The sequence below is a fragment of the Gopherus flavomarginatus genome, chromosome 2 (genome assembly GCF_025201925.1).
Source record: "Gopherus flavomarginatus isolate rGopFla2 chromosome 2, rGopFla2.mat.asm, whole genome shotgun sequence".
Lineage (NCBI taxonomy): Eukaryota > Metazoa > Chordata > Testudines > Testudinidae > Gopherus > Gopherus flavomarginatus.
The window spans coordinates 267,571,241-267,590,611 of NC_066618.1; the positions used below are offsets into that span (position 1 = coordinate 267,571,241).

At 44.2% G+C, this 19,371-nt stretch overlaps 1 protein-coding gene across 4 annotated transcripts in view; it reads left to right on the forward strand.

The window, feature by feature from the left end:
- Positions 1-19,371, forward strand: part of OXR1 (oxidation resistance 1) — a 536,651-nt gene that overhangs the window by 451,378 nt on the left and 65,902 nt on the right. For all 4 annotated transcript variants that reach the window (XM_050940739.1, XM_050940738.1, XM_050940740.1 and 1 more), the window contains 3 exons: positions 4,352-5,148; positions 16,519-16,687; positions 18,781-18,940. In XM_050940739.1, coding sequence (XP_050796696.1) covers positions 4,352-5,148; positions 16,519-16,687; positions 18,781-18,940 — 1,126 coding nt within the window. The remainder of the gene's footprint in view (positions 1-4,351; positions 5,149-16,518; positions 16,688-18,780; positions 18,941-19,371) is intronic.

The following is a 19,371-nucleotide window of genomic DNA, read 5'->3' on the forward strand; positions in this document are numbered from 1 at the left end:
TTTTTCTTCCTGTGCTTGACACCTAAGTCATATTAGTGTTTCTTCAGCCTCATGTTTTTACAACATTTCAAAATTTAAACTTATTTGTTTATAGCATATGTGGTACTATGGGTGTGCCCGGTGTTTTAGATGTACGCCGCTACCTCGATATAACGCCACACGATATAACACACATTTGGATATAACGCAATAAAGCAGTTCTCCGGGGGGGGCGGGGCTGCGCACCTCGGTGGATCAAAGCAAGTTCAATATAACACGGTTTCACCTATAACGAGGTAAGATTTTTTTGGCTCACAAGGACAGCGTTATATCAAGGTAGAGGTGTAGTGACAACTGGAGGCAGTCCCTGAATCAGACAGCTGAAGCTCAGAAAGGCATGAAGAACTGAGTGATGATCCAGTCATTTTCCTAGTCATTTTAAGAAATTGGAGAAATCCTATCAGGTTTCCTAGCCATTTAGCCTGAATGCAGTGTCATTGAATAGCATTGTGGACTAACAGAACTCCAAATAAGACTAATAGGACATATTCTCAGTATGTTTATTAGGCCAGTATAATAATGATATACATATTTACACATAGCAAATGTACCTTAAAAGAAATGTCTGTATAGGCTTGAGAAGATTTATCAGATATTGACTGTGGAATCTCAGTTCTTTTGTTACTGGTTCCCAAACTGCAGCTGGAAAGCTGATTTTTTTTTTCTTTGACTATTACATTAGTTTTTCCTAATGACTGAGCTCAGAATTACACATTTACAAAGTAAGATGACTTCAGAGGCATTTACATTCAGATCCACAACTCCTGGAGAGAGAACACTTTTAATGTTCTATAGTGTATATGTTTTGTCACCTTACAAATTGTAGAATTAAAAAAGGAGTATGTAAAAATTCACACCTGCCTTCTGTAAAACCCTTATGTGTCAGGTTGCTATCTTAGTTGTAAACATCTAAATAGAACCCAAATCTCTGGCAGTTCCATTACTATAATGGCAATCCAAATGCTACTGTGCTGTGGCTCCTGAAAAAGTCATATTTGTGAAGTTGCAGCAGCATGAGACCCAAATTTAAAAAATCTTAATCTGGAGCTGTGGTAGCAGTAGCTAAATTAGATTAGCAAACTATTTAATTTGGTTAAATATAGCTTCTGATTGGCTTTCCCAGTTCTAATTATTTCTGCTTCTGCAGATTCTCTCCTGATTATCTGTTTGAAGAATTGCTTTCCCCCTCCTTCTCATTTCAAAAACTCATTCAATTTTGTAAGTCAACAATACAAATCTGAAACCTTACCCTAACTTTCTTTTTTGTAAGGAGATTAGAATTCACAAAAGCTAAAGAGCACATGTCGGTGTGTGTAGGCTTGTGGCATCTTTTGATTTAGTTAAGCTCAGATATATGCTGACAGTTGCAAGGAATATATTTAGCAATATTTGTATTCCATACAGATTTTGGTGACTGAGCATTAAGATTCCTCAAATGCATTTCCTATCAGGGCAGTTACTAGAAAATTGAGGAAATTGTCAGATTAGGACATTACCATCCAAACACACTTTAATTCATAGCTTACTACCTAGGCGTTCTAAGGCCATATCTACACTTACCAGGGATCGATGCTACTGCAATCGATGCAGTGGGGGTCGATTTAGTGCAGGGGTCTCAAACTCAAATGACCACAAGGGCCACGTGAGGGCTAGTTCATTGGCCCGAGGGCTGCAACACTGACACACTCCCACTCACTGCCCCCGGCCCTGCCCCCACTCCACCCCTTCCATGGGCCCCTGCCTCTTCCCACCCCTATCCTGCCCCCATTACAACCCCTTCCCTGAAGTCCTCACCCCAACTCTGCCTCCTCCCTGCCCCCAGAGGGTGCATGAGGGGTGAGGTGAGGGCTCAGGGCAGGGAGTTGAGGTGCAGAGGGGGTTGGGGTGCAGGCAGGGGGCTCACGGTGTAGAAGGGGTGTGGGATGCAGCAGGGGGCTCAGGGCAGGGGGTTGGGATGTGGGGTGCAGCAGAGGGCTCAGGGCAGGGAGTGGGGTGCAGAAGGGCTGTGGGGTGCAGCAGGGGGCTCGGGCCACAGGGTTGGGATATGGGGTGCATCGGGGGGCTCAGGGCAGGAAGTTGGGGGGACAGGGTGCAGGAGGGCTCCGGGGTGGCTCTGCTTCAGGAAGTAGCTGGAACCATGTCCTTGCAGCCCCTGTGCGCTGCTTGCCGCACGCTGTGCCTCCAGGTACCTCCCACAAAACTCCCATTGGCTGCGGTTCCCCATTCCTGGCCAATGGGAGCTGCAGTGGGGCGGTGCCTGGAAGCCAGGGCAACACACAGATGGAGCCCTCTGCTTCTCCTCTCCCGCCCCCCCAGCCACAGGGATGTGATGCCAGCCTCTTCAGGGAGCAGCATGGGGTTCAAGGGGGGCAATCTTGTGGCTGTAGTTTGCCCACCCCTGGCCTGGAGGTAGGCTGAGGGGGCGGGCACGAGCCACTTGGTGGGCTGCAGGAAATAGCCCTGCGGGCCATGTGTTTGAGACCCCTGATTTAGCGGGTCTAATGAAGACCCGCTAAATCGACTGCAGAGAACTCTCTGGTTGACTCTGGTATTCCACTGGAACAAGGAGAGTAAGGTAAGGTAAGGACATCACGTCAACACAGCATGTTTTAGGCATTGCAGTAAGTTGACCTAAGCTACGTAGAATAGCGTGACTTCGGTCGACTTACCCTGGTAGAGTAGACAAGGCCTTTAGTCTGAAATGCAAGCTGAAACTTAATTGCAACCTACTATCTTAGCAATTACTCAATATATACTTAAAGAGGAGGATACATGCACTGGTAATGAAATCTTAATTTTACTGGGAATTTAATTCATTAGATATATGTGTTGTGGGATAAAATGTACTGAAGATGTCTTTCAAATGGAAGGTGGGTTTTTTGCTTCTTTCCCCAGAGAATGGGAACTTAAAGCACAGACTTGCTAGAAGGCACTCTCTGGAACTTTGTTTTGTTTGCTTCTGACTGCAAAAAATACAAGTAAATACAATATATACTTATTGTCCCCATCTTCTCCCAGTACTCCATATCCTAGGACCACTTGTGCAAGTTTATTCTGAAACCTCTTACCTTCAGGTTGGTAATACATAGTGTTGGTGTTATACCCAGTGAGTAAGAGGTCAGCTTTATACTTACTGAAAGAGCTCGGCTTGTTTAGCCTAACCAAAAGAAGGTTGAGAGGGGATATGATTCCTCTTTACAAATATATCAGAGGGATAAATATTAGGGAGGGAGAGGAATTATTTAAGCTTAGTACCAATGTGGACACAAGAACAAATGGATATAAACTGGACACTAGGAAGTTTAGACTTGAAATTAGATGAAGGTTTCTAATCATTAGAGGAGTGAAGTTCTGGAACAGCCTTCCAAGGGGAGTAGTGAGGGCAAAAGACATATCTGGCTTCAAGACTAAGCTTGATAAGTTTATGAAGGGGATGGTATGATGGGATAGCCTAATTTTGGCAATTAATTTGGCAATTGATCTTTGATTATTAGCAGGTAAATATTTCCAGTGGTCTGTGATAGGATGTTAGATGGGGTGGGATCTGAGTTACTACAGAGAATTCTTTCCTGGGTGCTGGCTGGTGAGTCTTGCTCACATGCTCAGGGTTTAAGTGATTGCCATATTTGGGGTTGGGAAGGAATTTTCCTCCAGGGCAGAATGGCGGAGCCCCTGGAAGATTTTCGCTTTCCTCTGCAGCATAGGTCATAGGTCACTTGCTGGAGGATTCTCTGCACCTTGAAGTCTTTAAACCACAATTTGAGGACTTTTGTAACTCAGATATAGGTTAGGGGTTTGTTACAGGAGTGGGTGGGTGAGATTCTGTGGCCTACATTGTGCAGGAGGTCAGACAAAGTCAGAAGGGACCATTATGATCATCTAAAGTCTATGAATCTTTGGGTCAGATCTAAATCGGCTATACTAGCAAATCCTACTAGTGTACTGTTCCTTGAGTGACAAAAGCATATTATGTCAGTATAACTGTCTATACTAGAGCCTTTGCTGGTATATGTGTTCCCTGCTCCCCACCCCACCCCCCGAACCTTTGCCTCCCCCAAAAAACCACAACAGCTGATGTTGTTAAACTGGCAAAAGATTCTGTTGTAGACCTGGCATTACAAAATATTCAAGTACAACTTATTTTAAATGACCTTTACGATAATCATAAACAGGCTTAGAAACTGTCAATAAGACGGACTAAATGAGCTTCCAAAGATCCTTTTCAGCATTCATATCTCTGATTTCTTTTAGGGAAAAAAGTTCAATAAAAGGCACTTTGTGGTGATAACTTGGACTCTCCTTTGCTTAACAGAGATGTAGAACCATTATCTGTAAGGGACCTCTGCCATTTCAAGAAAATTACAGGAAGCAATACAGATGAAATGGATTCAAGGGTTCGGGATACAGGGAATGACAGTACAAGCACTGCCCCTCGGAGCACAGAGGAGTCTCTTTCGGAGGATGTGTTCACAGAATCGGAACTCTCTCCAATATGTGAGGAACTTGTTTCTTCAGATGAGCTTCGACAAGACAAATCTTCTGGTGCCTCATCAGAATCTGTCCAAACGATAAATCAAACTAGCGCAGAATGTTTAACAATAATTTCAGACTCAACTGATGTTCACAAGGACTTAAAATCTAGTGTTGACCTGCCTGTAAATGACAGTGGGTTTGTAACCCATATTATGGGTTCAGAAACTGTTGAAATGGCAATACAGGAGGGAGAGGACACTGTAAGGGAAAAAGTTACAGATGCCCATCAACAATCTTTGCAAGATATGCAACCCAGTAAAGAATGTGGCACAGATGTAGATGTCGTACTAGATCAGGATTCCACACTAGAGAAAACACACAAAAGAGAGAGTGTGATAAAGGAGGAATGTCTACCTTGTGAAGACATCAAAGACTCTCAAAAAAAAGAGACTATAACCAAGGGAAAACTAGTGAAAGAATTAACTCGAGATTCAGACATAGACGTTGAAGAGCTTCGTGAACTCTGGAAGATTCACACTATGCAACAAACCAAGCAGCAAAGAGAAAACATGCAGCAAGATTCACAAAAAGAAATTAAGCAAAAAATGGAGATTGCAGCAGATGGACAAGTTGAAGGTAAGTGAGTCAAGGTCTAAGGTTACAGAATAAAATAAACATGCAGGTTTTTTTCAACCGTCCTATCACCCCCTCACCACAACAAAAAAAGTTTCTTCTTTTAAAAGTACTAAACTTTCAATGTGTTTACTAACTATTGTAGATCATTCTTAGGAAAACTTCATCTGCCTGTATGTGCATACTGAAATTTCTCCCTGGCTTGTTGACAGAATATAATTCATACTACTTAGCCTTTACCAAGGAGAAGGGTTACTATTGGAGGAATTGCATAGAGGGAATGGGAGACGGATTTGCATTCTTCCAGTCACTGTCTCAGAGCTTGACTTTACAGTTGTGTTTAAACTTGATGAAGAATCAAATCAGCTGATATCATGAGGACTGTGGCTGATCGATCAATGTAGAACCCAAAACAAATTGTGATCCTTGGTATGTTGGTTAAGTGATTAAATTGTGGTCCCAGAAAGGCGCTCTATGTTTGGATGAATTTCACCCTTGCTACTGAACATATGCAATATGGCTGAGTTAAATGAGAACTCTAACTTTTTGAGTTTCATAACCTTTTGATGACTTGAATCTCTATCTTAACATTACATCAACATATATTTTTCTGCATTTCACTTAGGCCATGTGTACACTGCCACTTATGTTGGCACAATGAATGTTGCTCGGGGTGTGAGAGCGCACATCCCTGAGCAACGTAAGTTTTGCCAGCATAAGTGGTAGCGTGCACAGCACTGTGTTGGCGGAAGAGCCTCTCTTGCCAAGATAGCTACTACTGCTTGTTAGGGGTGTTTTGATATGTTGATGGGAGAGCTCTCTCACGTCAGCATAGAGTGACTACACGAGAGATCTTACAGCAGTGCAGCTGCATTGGTACAGCTGTTGCCTCTGTAAGGTCTCTAATGTGGACATAGCCTTACTCATATTTTGTCATTGCTTTATGCTTGATGCTAAAATAGAATAAGGTTAAACATACAAAAGCCTTTCCCAGCACAGGAGCCAAATAAAGAATTAATTCTCAGATGAGGAAAATGAATTTTTAGTTTTCTGCACATCTTCATTCCTGTAAAAGGTCAGTTCTTCAAGTGCTTGCTCATGTTGATTCCATTCTAGGTGTCCATGTGCTCACGTGTGCAGTCATCGGAGATTTTTGCCTTATCCGTAGGGTCAGCTGTGGCGCCCCCTTGAGTGCCACACTAATGTGTTGGTATATCAGGTACCACCAGCCCTATGCCTTCCGTTCCTTCTTACTGCCCATGGTAGTTAGTCAGAGCACCTTTCCTTGTATAGCAAGGGTTAGTGATTTCATCTCTTCTGACTTCTAGCCCTAGGGCCTTGTAAATAGTTTGTTTATAGTAGTTAGTGTTAAATAGTTGTGAAGGGTAGTTAGACGTTAGAGTCCCATTGGGAACTTCACCCCAGGTGGGGCATACCCCAGCCTCTGGGGTTTAAGCCCTGCTTGGATTATAACAGGCCTATGCCTCTTAGTGACCTTCACAGCAGTTGTCTCAGGTACTTGGAGGAATCACATGTGAAGGACAAGTATCCTATCTGTAAAAACTTTCAACCCAGGACCCAGAAATAGTGTGATACCTGTTTGCGGGCTCTCCTCATGGAGCCTGCCGTCCAATAGCTTCTGAGCCATCCTCACCAGACTCTACATCTAGTATTTCAGTCTGTGTGTAGCTCACCTACGGCACTGGTGCCCAGGAAGAAGACCAAGAAGCACAGCTCCCTGGCACCGGGCAGGTCAGGCCATGGGGTACCAGGCAAAGGACCCAGTTTGGGCTGCCCCACCCACACTGGAGCCAAATGGATGTTCCTCCCCAGTCGAGGCTCTTAGCCCCCCTAAAGGATCCACTGCTGACTCATCGGAGCGGTAGGGGACCCAGACTTGTGGTGGGATCGACAACTTAGAGAGTAGAGGCCTCTACCAGCACTGCCAGCACCACGTGTGCTGCAGGAAACAGCAAAGGCTTCCTACAAGGGCAAGCCAGCTGCCAAGACCCTCCACGGGCAGTTGAGCACCGCTGAGCTCCTGAGCCGAGGCAGCACTCTCCAACTCGGTGCCACAGATCTCCAGAGGGTTCAAGTACCTACATTCCCACCCACCTCCAGACTCACTGGTCATCTCTGCATCCAGTGAGAAGGACAAGTAGGGGCACACCAGTTCAGTCCCCCAAAATGAAGAGGGCAAAAGACTGGACCTTTTCAGGAGGAAAATTTATTTGACAGCCAGCCTGCAATTCTGGGTGGTGAACCACCAGGCTCTCTTGGGCAGGTACAATTTTAACTTGTGGGACTCCCTCTGTAAATTCAAGGAGTCCCTTCCCCAAGATTTGGCCCAGGAATTTGGCACCCTAGTGGAGGAAGGTACAACAGAAGTGAGGTGCTCTCTTCAAATGGCGTAGGTTGGGGCTGACTTGGCAGCTAGGGTGGTCACATGGTGGTGGTCATGAGGTGCGGCTCCTGACTTCAGACTGCTGACCTGTCCCAAGAAATGCAGACCTCAATCCAGGACCTCCCGTTTGAGGGGAATGGACTCTTTGCAGAGCAGACAGATGCAAGGCTGCATGGGTTGAAGAATACTTGTGTCACCCTTTGCTTGCTTGGTCTGCATATGCCACAGTCTGCAAGGAAGCAGTTCCAGCCACCCTCGCCACTAAGGTCTTGGCAACCTAGACAGGGGTCAGCAAGGAGAAAGGATAGAGAGATAAGCTGTAGTCGTTGCTGCCCCTTCTTCTCCTGATCACCTGCGCAGCCTGGCTCGGGAAAGCATCCTGGGGGCCAGAAGCACTCATTTTGAAGGCACTCTCTAGACCTTGTTCTTTCCTTGACAGTCTTTGTCCCTACTGTTCAGCCTGGTCGTGGGTCACCTTGGGCCGCTGGGTGTTGGAGATAGTATCTCGAGGCTATTCCCTGCAATTCTCTACCATGTCTGACCTGATCTCCTATGTGAAAAACCACCCGCTCATCAGGGCTCACATGGCTGTATGTACATACGTGGTCAGTCATGCCTGGCTCCATCTCCAGTCTCTGTGAGCATGACTGGCATCGGTCTACATCCTCAACAGGCACGACTTAGACCAAGTAGTCAGGGTGCCAGATCACATCTGGTTGTCCCTGGATTAGTGGTTGGACCCCGAGTTGGTGCTGGAGGAAGTTCCTTTTGCAGCCCCTTCCCTGTTGCTGACCTTGGTCTCTTATGCTTTGGACTTGAGCTGGGGAGCCCACCTGGGTAAGCTCAGCACGCAGGGCCGCTGGTTGTGGGACGATCTAGCCCTCCATATCAACATCAGGGAGCCCAGAGCGGTTTGCCTGGTCTACCAGACTTTCTTGCCCCACCTGAAGGGCAAGGTGGTGCAGGTCCTGATGGACAATACCGCTGCAATTCATTATATTAACAGGCAGGGCGGAGCCAGGTCATCAGCCCTTTGCCCAGAAGTTCTCCGCCTTTGGGATTTTTGTGTGTGGCATTTTGTTCATCTGGTAGCTACGCACCTGCCCAGAACCAGGAGGTATTAGCAGATCACTTCAGCAGGACCTTCTCGTCTCGCCACGAGGAGGTGGTCAGTATAATCTTCCAGAAGTGGGGGATTCCCCAGGTTGGCCTTTTTGTGTCCAGGCAGAACAGGAAATGCCACATGTTCTGTTCGATCCTGGGGATGGACTTGACCTCCCTGTCGGAGACGTTTTTCATCCCAGGGACTCTGATGTATGCCTTCCTACCATTGCCGTTGATTCACAGCGTCCTCGTGAAGATCAAACAGGACAGGGAGCAGGAGTTCTCACAACAAATTTTTTGGTGCCCTCAGAGTGTGGCCACTAACTCTGGCTGGTGGCCATGCTGTCAATTTTTCCCAAAATATTTAACTTTAAGAAAAACAAATATGCACATATACATGTCTAAATCATTGTAATTTATTTATGTAGGGTTTTTTCAGACTCAGTAATAAAAATTGATGTCTCTATTTACTGGACATGAATAGAATAGAATAGAAACACAAATAAGGTGCTTTGCATGTTCTTGCTTTTTTGTTTTTCTTTTTAGGTTGTGCTTTTTTCTTTTCTAAGACTTGCTAGCTGGTAAGTTTTCTGCTGGGAAGTGATATTTATATCTTTAATATCACTTTTCACAGCAGACTTACTCAGCTCTGGAACGCCCTGGGACAAATTAATCCCTGGATGGGGAGGTGGGCAGGGAAGCAGCGGGGCCCAGGAACAATGCGGGGGGGTAGGTAGGGGGTGGTGAGCCTGCAGCCAGAGCCTGCCACAGCATAGACAGAGCCAGAAGCCCCATGGCTAAAGCCTGCCTCCCCTACCCCTGGGGAAAGTGGAGAATTCACCAGCTGCCTGCACCTTCTGTGTTTGTGTTTCCGGAAGGGGGCAGGGCCCAACCACTGCTGACAGCTGTTTGAGAGGGGCCAGTTCTTTGCGCCCTCCCACCCCCATCACAGCCCAGGAGGCTGTGGCCACAGAAAAAGGCCCTGATGGCTTCATTTGAGAAACACTGTACCTAATAGCCCTCATGTGGCCTCACCAGCACTGGTTCGGCACGCTGCTGGACCTTTCGGTAGCCGCCTTGCTGCAGCTGCCCCTCTGGTCAGATCTGCTGTCCCAGAACCACGACAGCCTTCTACTCCCGAGCCTGGTGGCACTACACCAGACAGCATGGCTAAATATGGACAAACGGGAATGCTTGGACCGGGTTCAGCAGGTCTTGTTGAGTAGCAGGAAACCCTCCACCAGAGCAGCTTACCTGGCCAAATGGGAAAGGTTCACGTACTGGGGCTCGGAATGGTGTATCCGAGCTGAGCAGGCCTCTGCAGGAGATCTTGGATTATCTTCTGCACCTCAAACTCCAAGATTTGTCCCTGTCATCAATCAGGGTCCACCTGGCCACTATTTCGGCTTTCCGCCCTCCATTCCATGGCAATTCAGTCTTCATTCACGACATGACGGCCCGGTTTTTTAAAGGTCTGGAGCATCTCTACCCACACCTCTGGAATCCTGTCCCTCCCTGGGACCTGAATCTCGTGCTGTCAAGACTCCTGGGGCCTCTGTTTGAGCCTCTGGCTTCCTGATCTCTCCTGCTTCTCTCCTAGAAGGCTTTGTTCCTGGTTGCAATATTGTCAGCCCACAAGGTGTCCAAGATCAGGGCACTCACTTCAAAGCCGCCCTATTCCTTATTCTATACGGATCAGGTCCAGCTGTGTCCAGAACTGGTGTTTCTGCCGAAGATGGTTTCCCAGTTTCATACTGGCCAGGACACATACTTAATGGCTTTTTCCCAAAGTCTCATAAATCAGAAGAGCAATGCAAGTTGCGTGGCCTGGACGTCAGGAGGGCGCTGGCCTTCTACATTGACAGGACAGAGACATTCTGTAAGTTGACACAGCTGTTTGTTACAGTGGCAGACAGAATGAAGCGTTGCCCAGTGTCTGCTCAAAGGTTTTTGTCCTGGATCACTGCCTGCATCCGTTACTGTTATGAGTAGCACACTTGACTAGGGCATCATTAGTGGTCTTCCTGTCTCAGGTTCCAATCAGGGAGCTCTGTAGGGTCGCTACTTGGTAGTCTCTCCACACATTCACATCTCATTAAGTACTTACCCAGCAAGCTCAAGACAACGCTGGCTTTGGTAGAGCAGTGGTGCAAGATGCACAACTGTGAACTCGGAGCCGAACTCCATGGACACTGCTTATGAGTCACCTAGAATGGAATCGACAGAGCAAGCACTAGAAGAAGGAAAAACAGTTGCCTACCTTTTCATAACTAATGTTGTCTAGGATGTGTTGCTTATGTCCATTCCATTATCCGTCCTCCTGCCTCTCTGTCGGAGTTGCCAACAAGAAGGAACTGAGAGGGCGTAGGACCAGCCATGCCTGATACACTAACACATGAACACAGCACTCAAGAAGGCACCACAGCCAACCCTACGGATACCACTAAGGCAAAAATCTCCGACGCTGCACAAGGGTGCACGCACACTTAGAATGGAATGGACATGAACAACACATCTCAAAGAACAATAGTTATGAAAAGGTAGGTATTCATTTTTTCTGTGTGATTTTAGTTGCAAGTTACTGCAGCAATCTTTGATTGCAGTTCAGATCAAAACTTGCAGTTTATCAAGAATTTAAAATCTCTGAATATTTGGCATTATTTCTAAATACAATCTTTCATGATTTGTGGTTTTGTTTTAATTGTCTGGTCATTTTATGGTGCACTAATGAAGATGAACCAATACTTTAAACCATGCACTATGTATCTGGTTTTAAAAAAAAACACCCAGAATAGTACTTATATGAAACATAAACTCTGAATGAATGTTCACATACAAACCAGTCCCCCGTATATCATTTAAAAGTACCAATATGTTTAATTACAATATATTTTTGGGCTGGCTGGACTTCATTTTCTATTTCAACATCTGGTGTGGTTAGCCGTTTGATCCAGTTCTGTAACTGCATTTTGAAAGGCCAACCCATTTAATTGTTGCATCATTCTGTGGTAGTAAGTTTGACTTTAATACCCTAAATTGCTATGGGAATTGTTATATTACACAATATGTCCTCTAGCTGGGTTTGGCAATTTTGGATTGTATCTTTAGTAAGATCACAGGGAAAAGTACTCCCATCCCTAACTCATAGAACTGGAAAGGATCCTGAAAGGTCACAGAGTCCAGCCCCCTGCCTTCACTAGCAGGACCAAGTACTGATTTTGCCCCACATCCCTAAGTGGCCCCCTCAAGGATTGAACTCACAAAGATTGAACTGGGTTTAGCAGGCCAATGCTCAAACCACTGAGCTATCCCTCCCCCGAAGTTGGCAAGTTACTATGCAGCAAGCCAGGGTGTGAATCCCTACAGCTTATTGTTGTTACTAATAGTCCCATTATTGCACTAGGCACCATTCAGAACCTTTTGAAAGGACATCACATATTTAATAACATTGTGAATGTACGGTTCAGTTAGCATAAAAATGCTTGTGGAAAAATATATAGACTGTCTACACTGCCACTCTCCAGCACTGAAGCATGGATCACTTGGGAGGGTGGGGGGAAGGGTGGTGTTGTTTCACACTCTTGAGTGAGAATATTTCAACACTGTAAAGTGGCAGTGCAGACAAGGCCTAGATACAAAATTACTAAAGATAGTTAAGACCCAGGCAGACTGAGGAGAGCTACAAAAGGATCTCTCAAAACTAGGTGACTGGGCAACAAAATGGCAGAAGAAATTTAATGTTGATAAATGCAAAATACACCGCTACCACGATGTAACGCTGTCGTGGGGAGCCAAAAAGCCCTATTGCGTTATAAGTGAAACGCTGTTAAATCAGGGTAGTGGTGGCAGGGCTTCAGCGGTGATTTAAAGAGCCTGGGGCTACGGCCGTGGGGAGCCCCAGACCCTTTAAATCGCCACAGAGCCCCACTGCCGCAGCCCCGGGGTAGTGGCAGCAGGGCTGCAGCGGTGATTTAAAGGGCTCTGTGCTCCCCGCGACGGTAGCCCCGGGCTCTTTAAATCACCGCTGCTGCCCTGCCATCACTACCTCGATTTAACAGTGTTTCACTTATAATGCGGTAGGGCTTTTTGGCTCCCCACGACCGCGTTATATCGTGATAGCGGTGTATTTTGCGTTTATCTACTTTAAATTTCATCTGCCATTTTGTTGCCCGGTCACCCAGTTTTGAGAGAGACAGGTTAGAGCTGGAATGGCTTGCCACCCTCTGCACACACGTGCACCTCCTGAGTTATTGGCCACAGTTTAGGATCAGGACCTTAGCGTTTTTCATTCTTGTTTATTTTTTGTTTTGTTTTCCTAACTTGACTGTTCTTTTTGCTTTTTAAAGGCTTCCTTCTGAATCAACTTGAAGTGTTGTGGGATTTGGGGATTTAGTCTGTCTCAGAGGCTGTTTATTTTGGTTTGTTCACTGTCCCTTTAGCTAAACTTGGCAATTTATACCTAATCACTTATCCAGTGTTTAGGAACCTAACAGTTCCATTAGTTCATTAGAAATACTAGAGCAAAATATAGAGCTACTTCATCCTGTATGTTTTATAACTCTAAAATATTTGATAAACACAAAGCTAATTTTAGAAATGTAAATAAGTCTTAATTCTGCATTGATGAATGCAGAAATTGGTTTCTTGAAATGAAAAGTAACTAATACGCTTACATTCAGTACATAAGACTGACATAGGTCTAAATATATACATTAATCTTTTTTCTTGTGAATATGTTTTTCCACTATATATTCTCATAGACTCTAGGACTGGAAGGGACCTTGAGAGGTCATCGAGTCCAGTCCCCTGCCCTCATGGCAGGACCAAATACTGTCTAGACCATCCCTAATAGACATTTATCTAACCTACTCTTAAATATCTCCAGAGATGGAGATTCCACAACTTCCCTAGGCAATCTATTCCAGTGTTTAACTACCCTGACAGTTAGGAACTTTTTCCTAATGTCCAACCTAAATCTCCCTTGCTGCAGTTTAAGCCCATTGCTTCTTGTTCTATCATTGGAGGCTAAGGTGAACAAGTTTTCTCCCTCTTCCTGATGACACCCTTTTAGATACCTGAAAACTGCTATCATGTCCCCTCTCAGTCTTCTCTTTTCCAAACTAAACAAACCCAATTCCTTCAGCCTTCCCTCATAGGTCATGTTCTCAAGACCTTTAATCATTCTCTTTGCTCTTCTCTGGACCCTCTCCAGTTTCTCCACATCTTTCTTGAAATGCGGTGCCCAGAACTGGACACAATACTCCAGTTGAGGCCTAACCAGCGCAGAGTAAAGCAGAAGAATGACTTCTCGTGTCTTGTTTACAACACACCTGTTATTGCATCCCAGAATCACTTTTGCTTTTTTTGCAACAGTATCACACTGTTGACTCATATTAAGCTTGTGGTCCACTATGACCCCTAGATCTCTTTCTGCCATACTCCTTCCTAGACAGTCTCCTCCCATTCTGTATGTGTGAAAGTGATTGTTCTTTCCTAAGTGGAGCACTTTGCATTTATCTTTATTGAACTTCATCCTGTTTACCTCAGACCATTTCTCCAATTTGTCCAGATCTTTTTGAATTTTGACCCTGTCCTCCAAAGCAGTTGCAATCCCTCCCAGTTTGGTATCGTCCGCAAACTTAATAAGCGTACTTTCTATGCCAACATCTAAATCGTTGATGAAGATATTGAACAGAGCCGGTCCCAAAACAGACCCCTGCGGAACCCCACTTGTTATACCTTTCCAACAGGATTGGGAGCCATTAATAACTACTCTCTGAGTACGGTTATCCAGCCAGTTATGCACCCACCTTATAGTAGCCCCATCTAAATTGTACTTTCCTAGTTTATCTATAAGAATATCATGCGAGACCGTATCAAATGCCTTACTAAAGTCTAGGTATATCACATCCACCGCTTCTCCCTTATCCACAAGGCTCGTTATCCTATCAAAGAATGCTATCAGATTAGTTTGACACGATTTGTTCTTTACAAATCCACGCTGGCTATTCCCTATCACCTTACCACCTTCCAAGTGTTTGCAGATGATTTCTTTAATTATCTGCTCCATTATCTTCCCTGGCACAGAAGTTAAACTAATTGGTCTGTAGTTTCCGGGGTTGTTTTTATTTCCCTTTTTATAGATGGGCACTATATTTGCCCCCTTCCAGTCTTCTGGAATCTCCCCCGTCTCCCATGATTTCCCAAAGATAATAGCTAGAGGCTCAGATACCTCCTCTATTAACTCCTTGAGTATTCTAGGATGCATTTCATCAGGCCCTGGTGACTTGCAGGCATCTAATTTTTCTAAGTGATATTTTACTTGCTCTTTTTTTATTTTATCTTCTAAACCTACCCTCTTCCCGTAAGCATTCACTATACTAGACATTCCTTCAGACTTCTCAGTGAAGACCGAAACAAAGAAGTCATTAAGCATCTCTGCCATTTCCAAGTCTCCCGTTACTGTTTCCCCGTCGTCACTGAGCAGTGGGCCTACCCTGTCCTTGGTCTTCCTCTTGTTTCTAATGTATTGATAAAAAGTCTTCTTGTTTCCCTTTATTCCCATAGCTAGTTTGAGCTCATTTTGGTTTGTTTGAAGGACCGTGTGCTGTAGCTGGCAGTTGGAGGCAGAGCTACCAAGGAAGGTTTGAAAGCTAGAAGCCTCTGGTAATTGGCTGAGCCTTAACCAGTTGGAGAGGCATTCTATGTCACTTTATTGCTATCTGGTCACATTTTGTAAATTGGGAAAATAGATTTTTATTTTTTTATTTTTTTTAAAAAGGGGTTGAGGTGGAGGGGAGAGAATTCCAATCTCAGACTACAGGTAAAATGTCTCTTTGATGCACATGACGGGTGTACCTGGCCCTTCGTAACCCCCTTGATGGAGGCTACCCAGTGCTACTACACCCCACCCAGGAAGGAGCAGCAAAGGTTGGTCTTCCAGGCCTTCCTAGAGAGGTCTTGTGGAAATAGCCAATCAGAGCCCAGCAGGTGCCGATTAAAGGAGCTGCAGGGGCTTCGTAGGGCAGTACCTGACTGGGACCAGAGGGACGAGGAAGGGTGCTCCTCTCTGGTCAAAGGGGCTTTACTGGCTGCATTTACTGGCCCTGGGAGAGAAGACCTGATAACTTTAACGATAAGGTAATGGGTGAAGGGGCCAGGTGGGAAGAGGCCCAGGGAAATAGCAGTAACTTATTAAAGGAAGACGTGCGTGGCTGCTGTTTATAAGGTCCTTGGGTTTGAACCCAGAGTGGTGAGCAGGCCCAGGTTCCCCCACCAGCCACTGGTGAAGGGGCTAAGGCTCCTTTAGAAGGCCAAGCAAAGGGCTGAACTTAAAGGGCCCAGAGACTAGGCTGAAAACCCTGGAGGGCATGTCGTGTGAACTCTGAACTACCTCAGAAGTGTTCTTTTTTGACTGTGACTTGACTGGAGGGCCAAGCTACTGAAGACCTGTATAGTGAGGTTGGCAACCTACAGTGGATTTCACAGCAGGAAAAAGATTGCAGTATCGCACCCAGCTCCTAGAAAGCCCTCATGAGGTGAGTCATTCCCCTCCTCTCCCCATTACAGTGCATTTTCAAACATAACCGAAATTTCAGTATGTACTGTGGGATTGAGGGTTGGGGGAAGAAGTTAGAAGTAGTCAAATCTGTGTTTTATTCATAGGTTTTATTGTTCCATGTGTATAAGTCAGCTTAAATATGCTGAATAGTAACAAATCTTTGTAACGAAAGAAGAGTATTTGCAGCTAATTTCGGCTGCATTGGATAAATCATCCTAATATGTAGTTGGTCAATTGAATGGTTCAGCTTGTGGAGTAGAACTTGACAGAACTACCTGCTTTTTTTCCCCTTTATCTGTGATAGGTTCTGCTCCTATGAAGGAGAAGAGAAGACATCGATTTCACAAATTCTTGTGTCTCAGAGTTGGAAAACCTATGAGAAAAACATTTGTGTCACAAGCAAGTGCATCAATGCAGCAGTATGCACAGAGAGATAAGAAACACGAGTACTGGTTTGCTGTTCCGCATGAAAGGTAAAGAGGGATTAGGTTGTCAGATAAATATTTTTCCCAGCATCATTGTAATCTAATTTACCTTCCTCCACGCTTCTCAGAATCATGTATAAGTAATTATACCTTCCTTGTAATAACACAAGAGGCAAATCTTACCCTTCTTCCACAGCTGTGGAGAGTGTCAGATGCAGAACAACAACATGGTTCTACTCAAATCAGGTAAGAAATTGGAAAGCTTGTGCATGTGGAAATACAACTACATGCTGGGTGGGCAAGGGAAGGAGTAGATGGACCATGTGGATCCATTGCTACTTGGAGCTATTAACTGTTGCATCTCCATAGTGTGGGGACACAAGATTAGCCAGGGTAGATGCAGGAGTTTTGCTAATGTGAGGAGAAGAGTTTTAGTTCTATGTACCTTGTACTAGTGCTGGCATGCCCCATTCTTTCTACTTGGCACCTCTTTTAATTAACCAAACTGTGCTACTAGCTAACTTTAAAGACTGCATCCTTGGTAGGCCAAGTGGCTGTCCGTCATGGCATATATCAGCATGGAGAGAAATTCAGATGGACTCATCTCCATCCTGTTGTGTGAAAGATGGGATCAAGGAGCAGGTTATTGGTAATGTAGTGCTTGATGTGTACATGGCACTAGCATCTTACAGTGGGGAAGGATGTTAAATGTTGGAGGCTTAACTAAGCTTCTTGTAGACAAAGTGAATAACTTTCTATTTTAAATACTAGTTTCTTAGTTGTTGCCAATTATTAATCGGCATTTATTAGCTAGCAGTCTTGAGACACCAGTTATTTTGAACTGACATGGCACTAACACTGCTCCCATGCATAGGCAGTAGGATTGTGTGAGGAAGCTTTCATTGTCATGACCTATTCTGCCTTGTTCAAAGTGGGAGTTGAGTCTCTAGTGTTGTCTATTGAACATCTTTTCAAAAGCACTAAAATTAATTTAGAATAAAAGGTTAACTTAAAGTTTAAACTGAGCGCTGTTTAGTGGCCTTTGGTCTCTGGAAACAGAGTTACAAGGAAGACGTAGTTGGAATCTTATAAGAACTTGCTGATATGCAGCAAGTGTGATTTCTGATAATCTAGTATCAGTTTGGGCAGGGTTTCCTTTAAGGAGAATAAATTAAATACACTTCTGATACACACTTCATCTCTTTGGGCCTAATCTTGTTCTTTGTGCTGACTTAAAGTACATAAACTAGCCACAAGGGAAGTCCTCAAGGAAGAGGAGAGGGAGGATCCTGTTCCACACCATAAAGCCTTAGGGCTGCTATAATCCTCAAGACTGTTGTGTTCCTGTCCATGGTGAAGTGTCATTTAAGTTGTGGTATTGCAAAGCCACTGGTACTATCCCCCAAACTTCCCTCAGTGACTGCACAGGGAACTCTCATAGAACACAGTTCTGTAGCATATGAGGGATAGTAACTTCTTGTGCAATCTTCTGGGATCGTGCCCTCCCAAACTGTGAAAACATTCTGTTTCTGTAAAGCCTATAGAAAAGAGAATAGGGTTTGCCACTTAATTAACTACTACTACTAGACTAATCTGTTTTTCGGGATCTTGTTATATGCATATCTTCTGCTTTCTTTCTTTGTGCCAGCTAGTAATGCTAAGTAGAATATGAAAACACTCAGAAGTGGTTTAGGCTCAAAGTGTTAGGTTTTATCTGGGGCAGAATGAGGCAAGAGAGATGCAAACCTTTCTATCCGTATTTGGTTTAAACCTCCCATGAGTCTGTTTAAGCAGTCCTTTTGTATTTTTAGAGTTTGGATATTTCAGTGGTTGGTACTATATAAAAACTCTTAAAATGAGAGCTCAAACAGTATTATTGTACTACTGTGTAAGAATAGAAAATTAAAGCTGACAAATTAAAGCTGGTCTATTTTCACTGTCCAAGTTTAGTGAAATACCAAAAGTAAACAATAGCATAGTTAACAGATTCTCAACCATGTTTGTTTCTATAATCTCAGATAGATAGTGGTAAAACACAAGGAAATTGTGGAGGTTTTTTTACATGCGTGTGCAATCCTTGATAAAGTCAACAATGAATATGTTTTGTTTAATTTGTGTTATTACTTGATTTTGTTTTTCAGGACAGAACACTTGTATGCCTTCTTTATTCAGTGGAGCCCAGAAATGTATTCAGAGGATACTGGAGAGTCTATTAGAGAGCCTGGGTTTGTAGTGCTGAAGAAGAATGAAGAACCTGAAACTGGTGATTGCACTAATGAAGCTGCTTCTAGAGAGTGGGAGGTAAGGAAAAGCATTGTCAGGGGATCTTTTCTTAATTTTTTAATAATATTAAATGTATTGAATTATATTTTTGATACAAGGAAAGATGACTTAAATAAGTTGAAAACATATATAAAGTATTTCATATACTTAATACTTTTTATCAATTCATTAACTAGAATTATTCAGTTGTGTACTTTTTAATTTGTGCCACCCTCACACTTTACTGTAACGCATTAGTTTGGGCAACTTTTCACCAATTACGAACCTGCCCTTTTTTCCCCATCTAGCAAGCTATATTTTGGAATACACTGTAGGAGACTTTCCCAAAAAACAAAATTGAAAGAGGTGTAAATAGAGCAGAAAGTACTACCTTTGTACAAAATCCATTTTTTGATCAGAAGGCTTACCATTGTTTAAGGAAACTGTACCAGAGTAGACTGTTTCAGTGT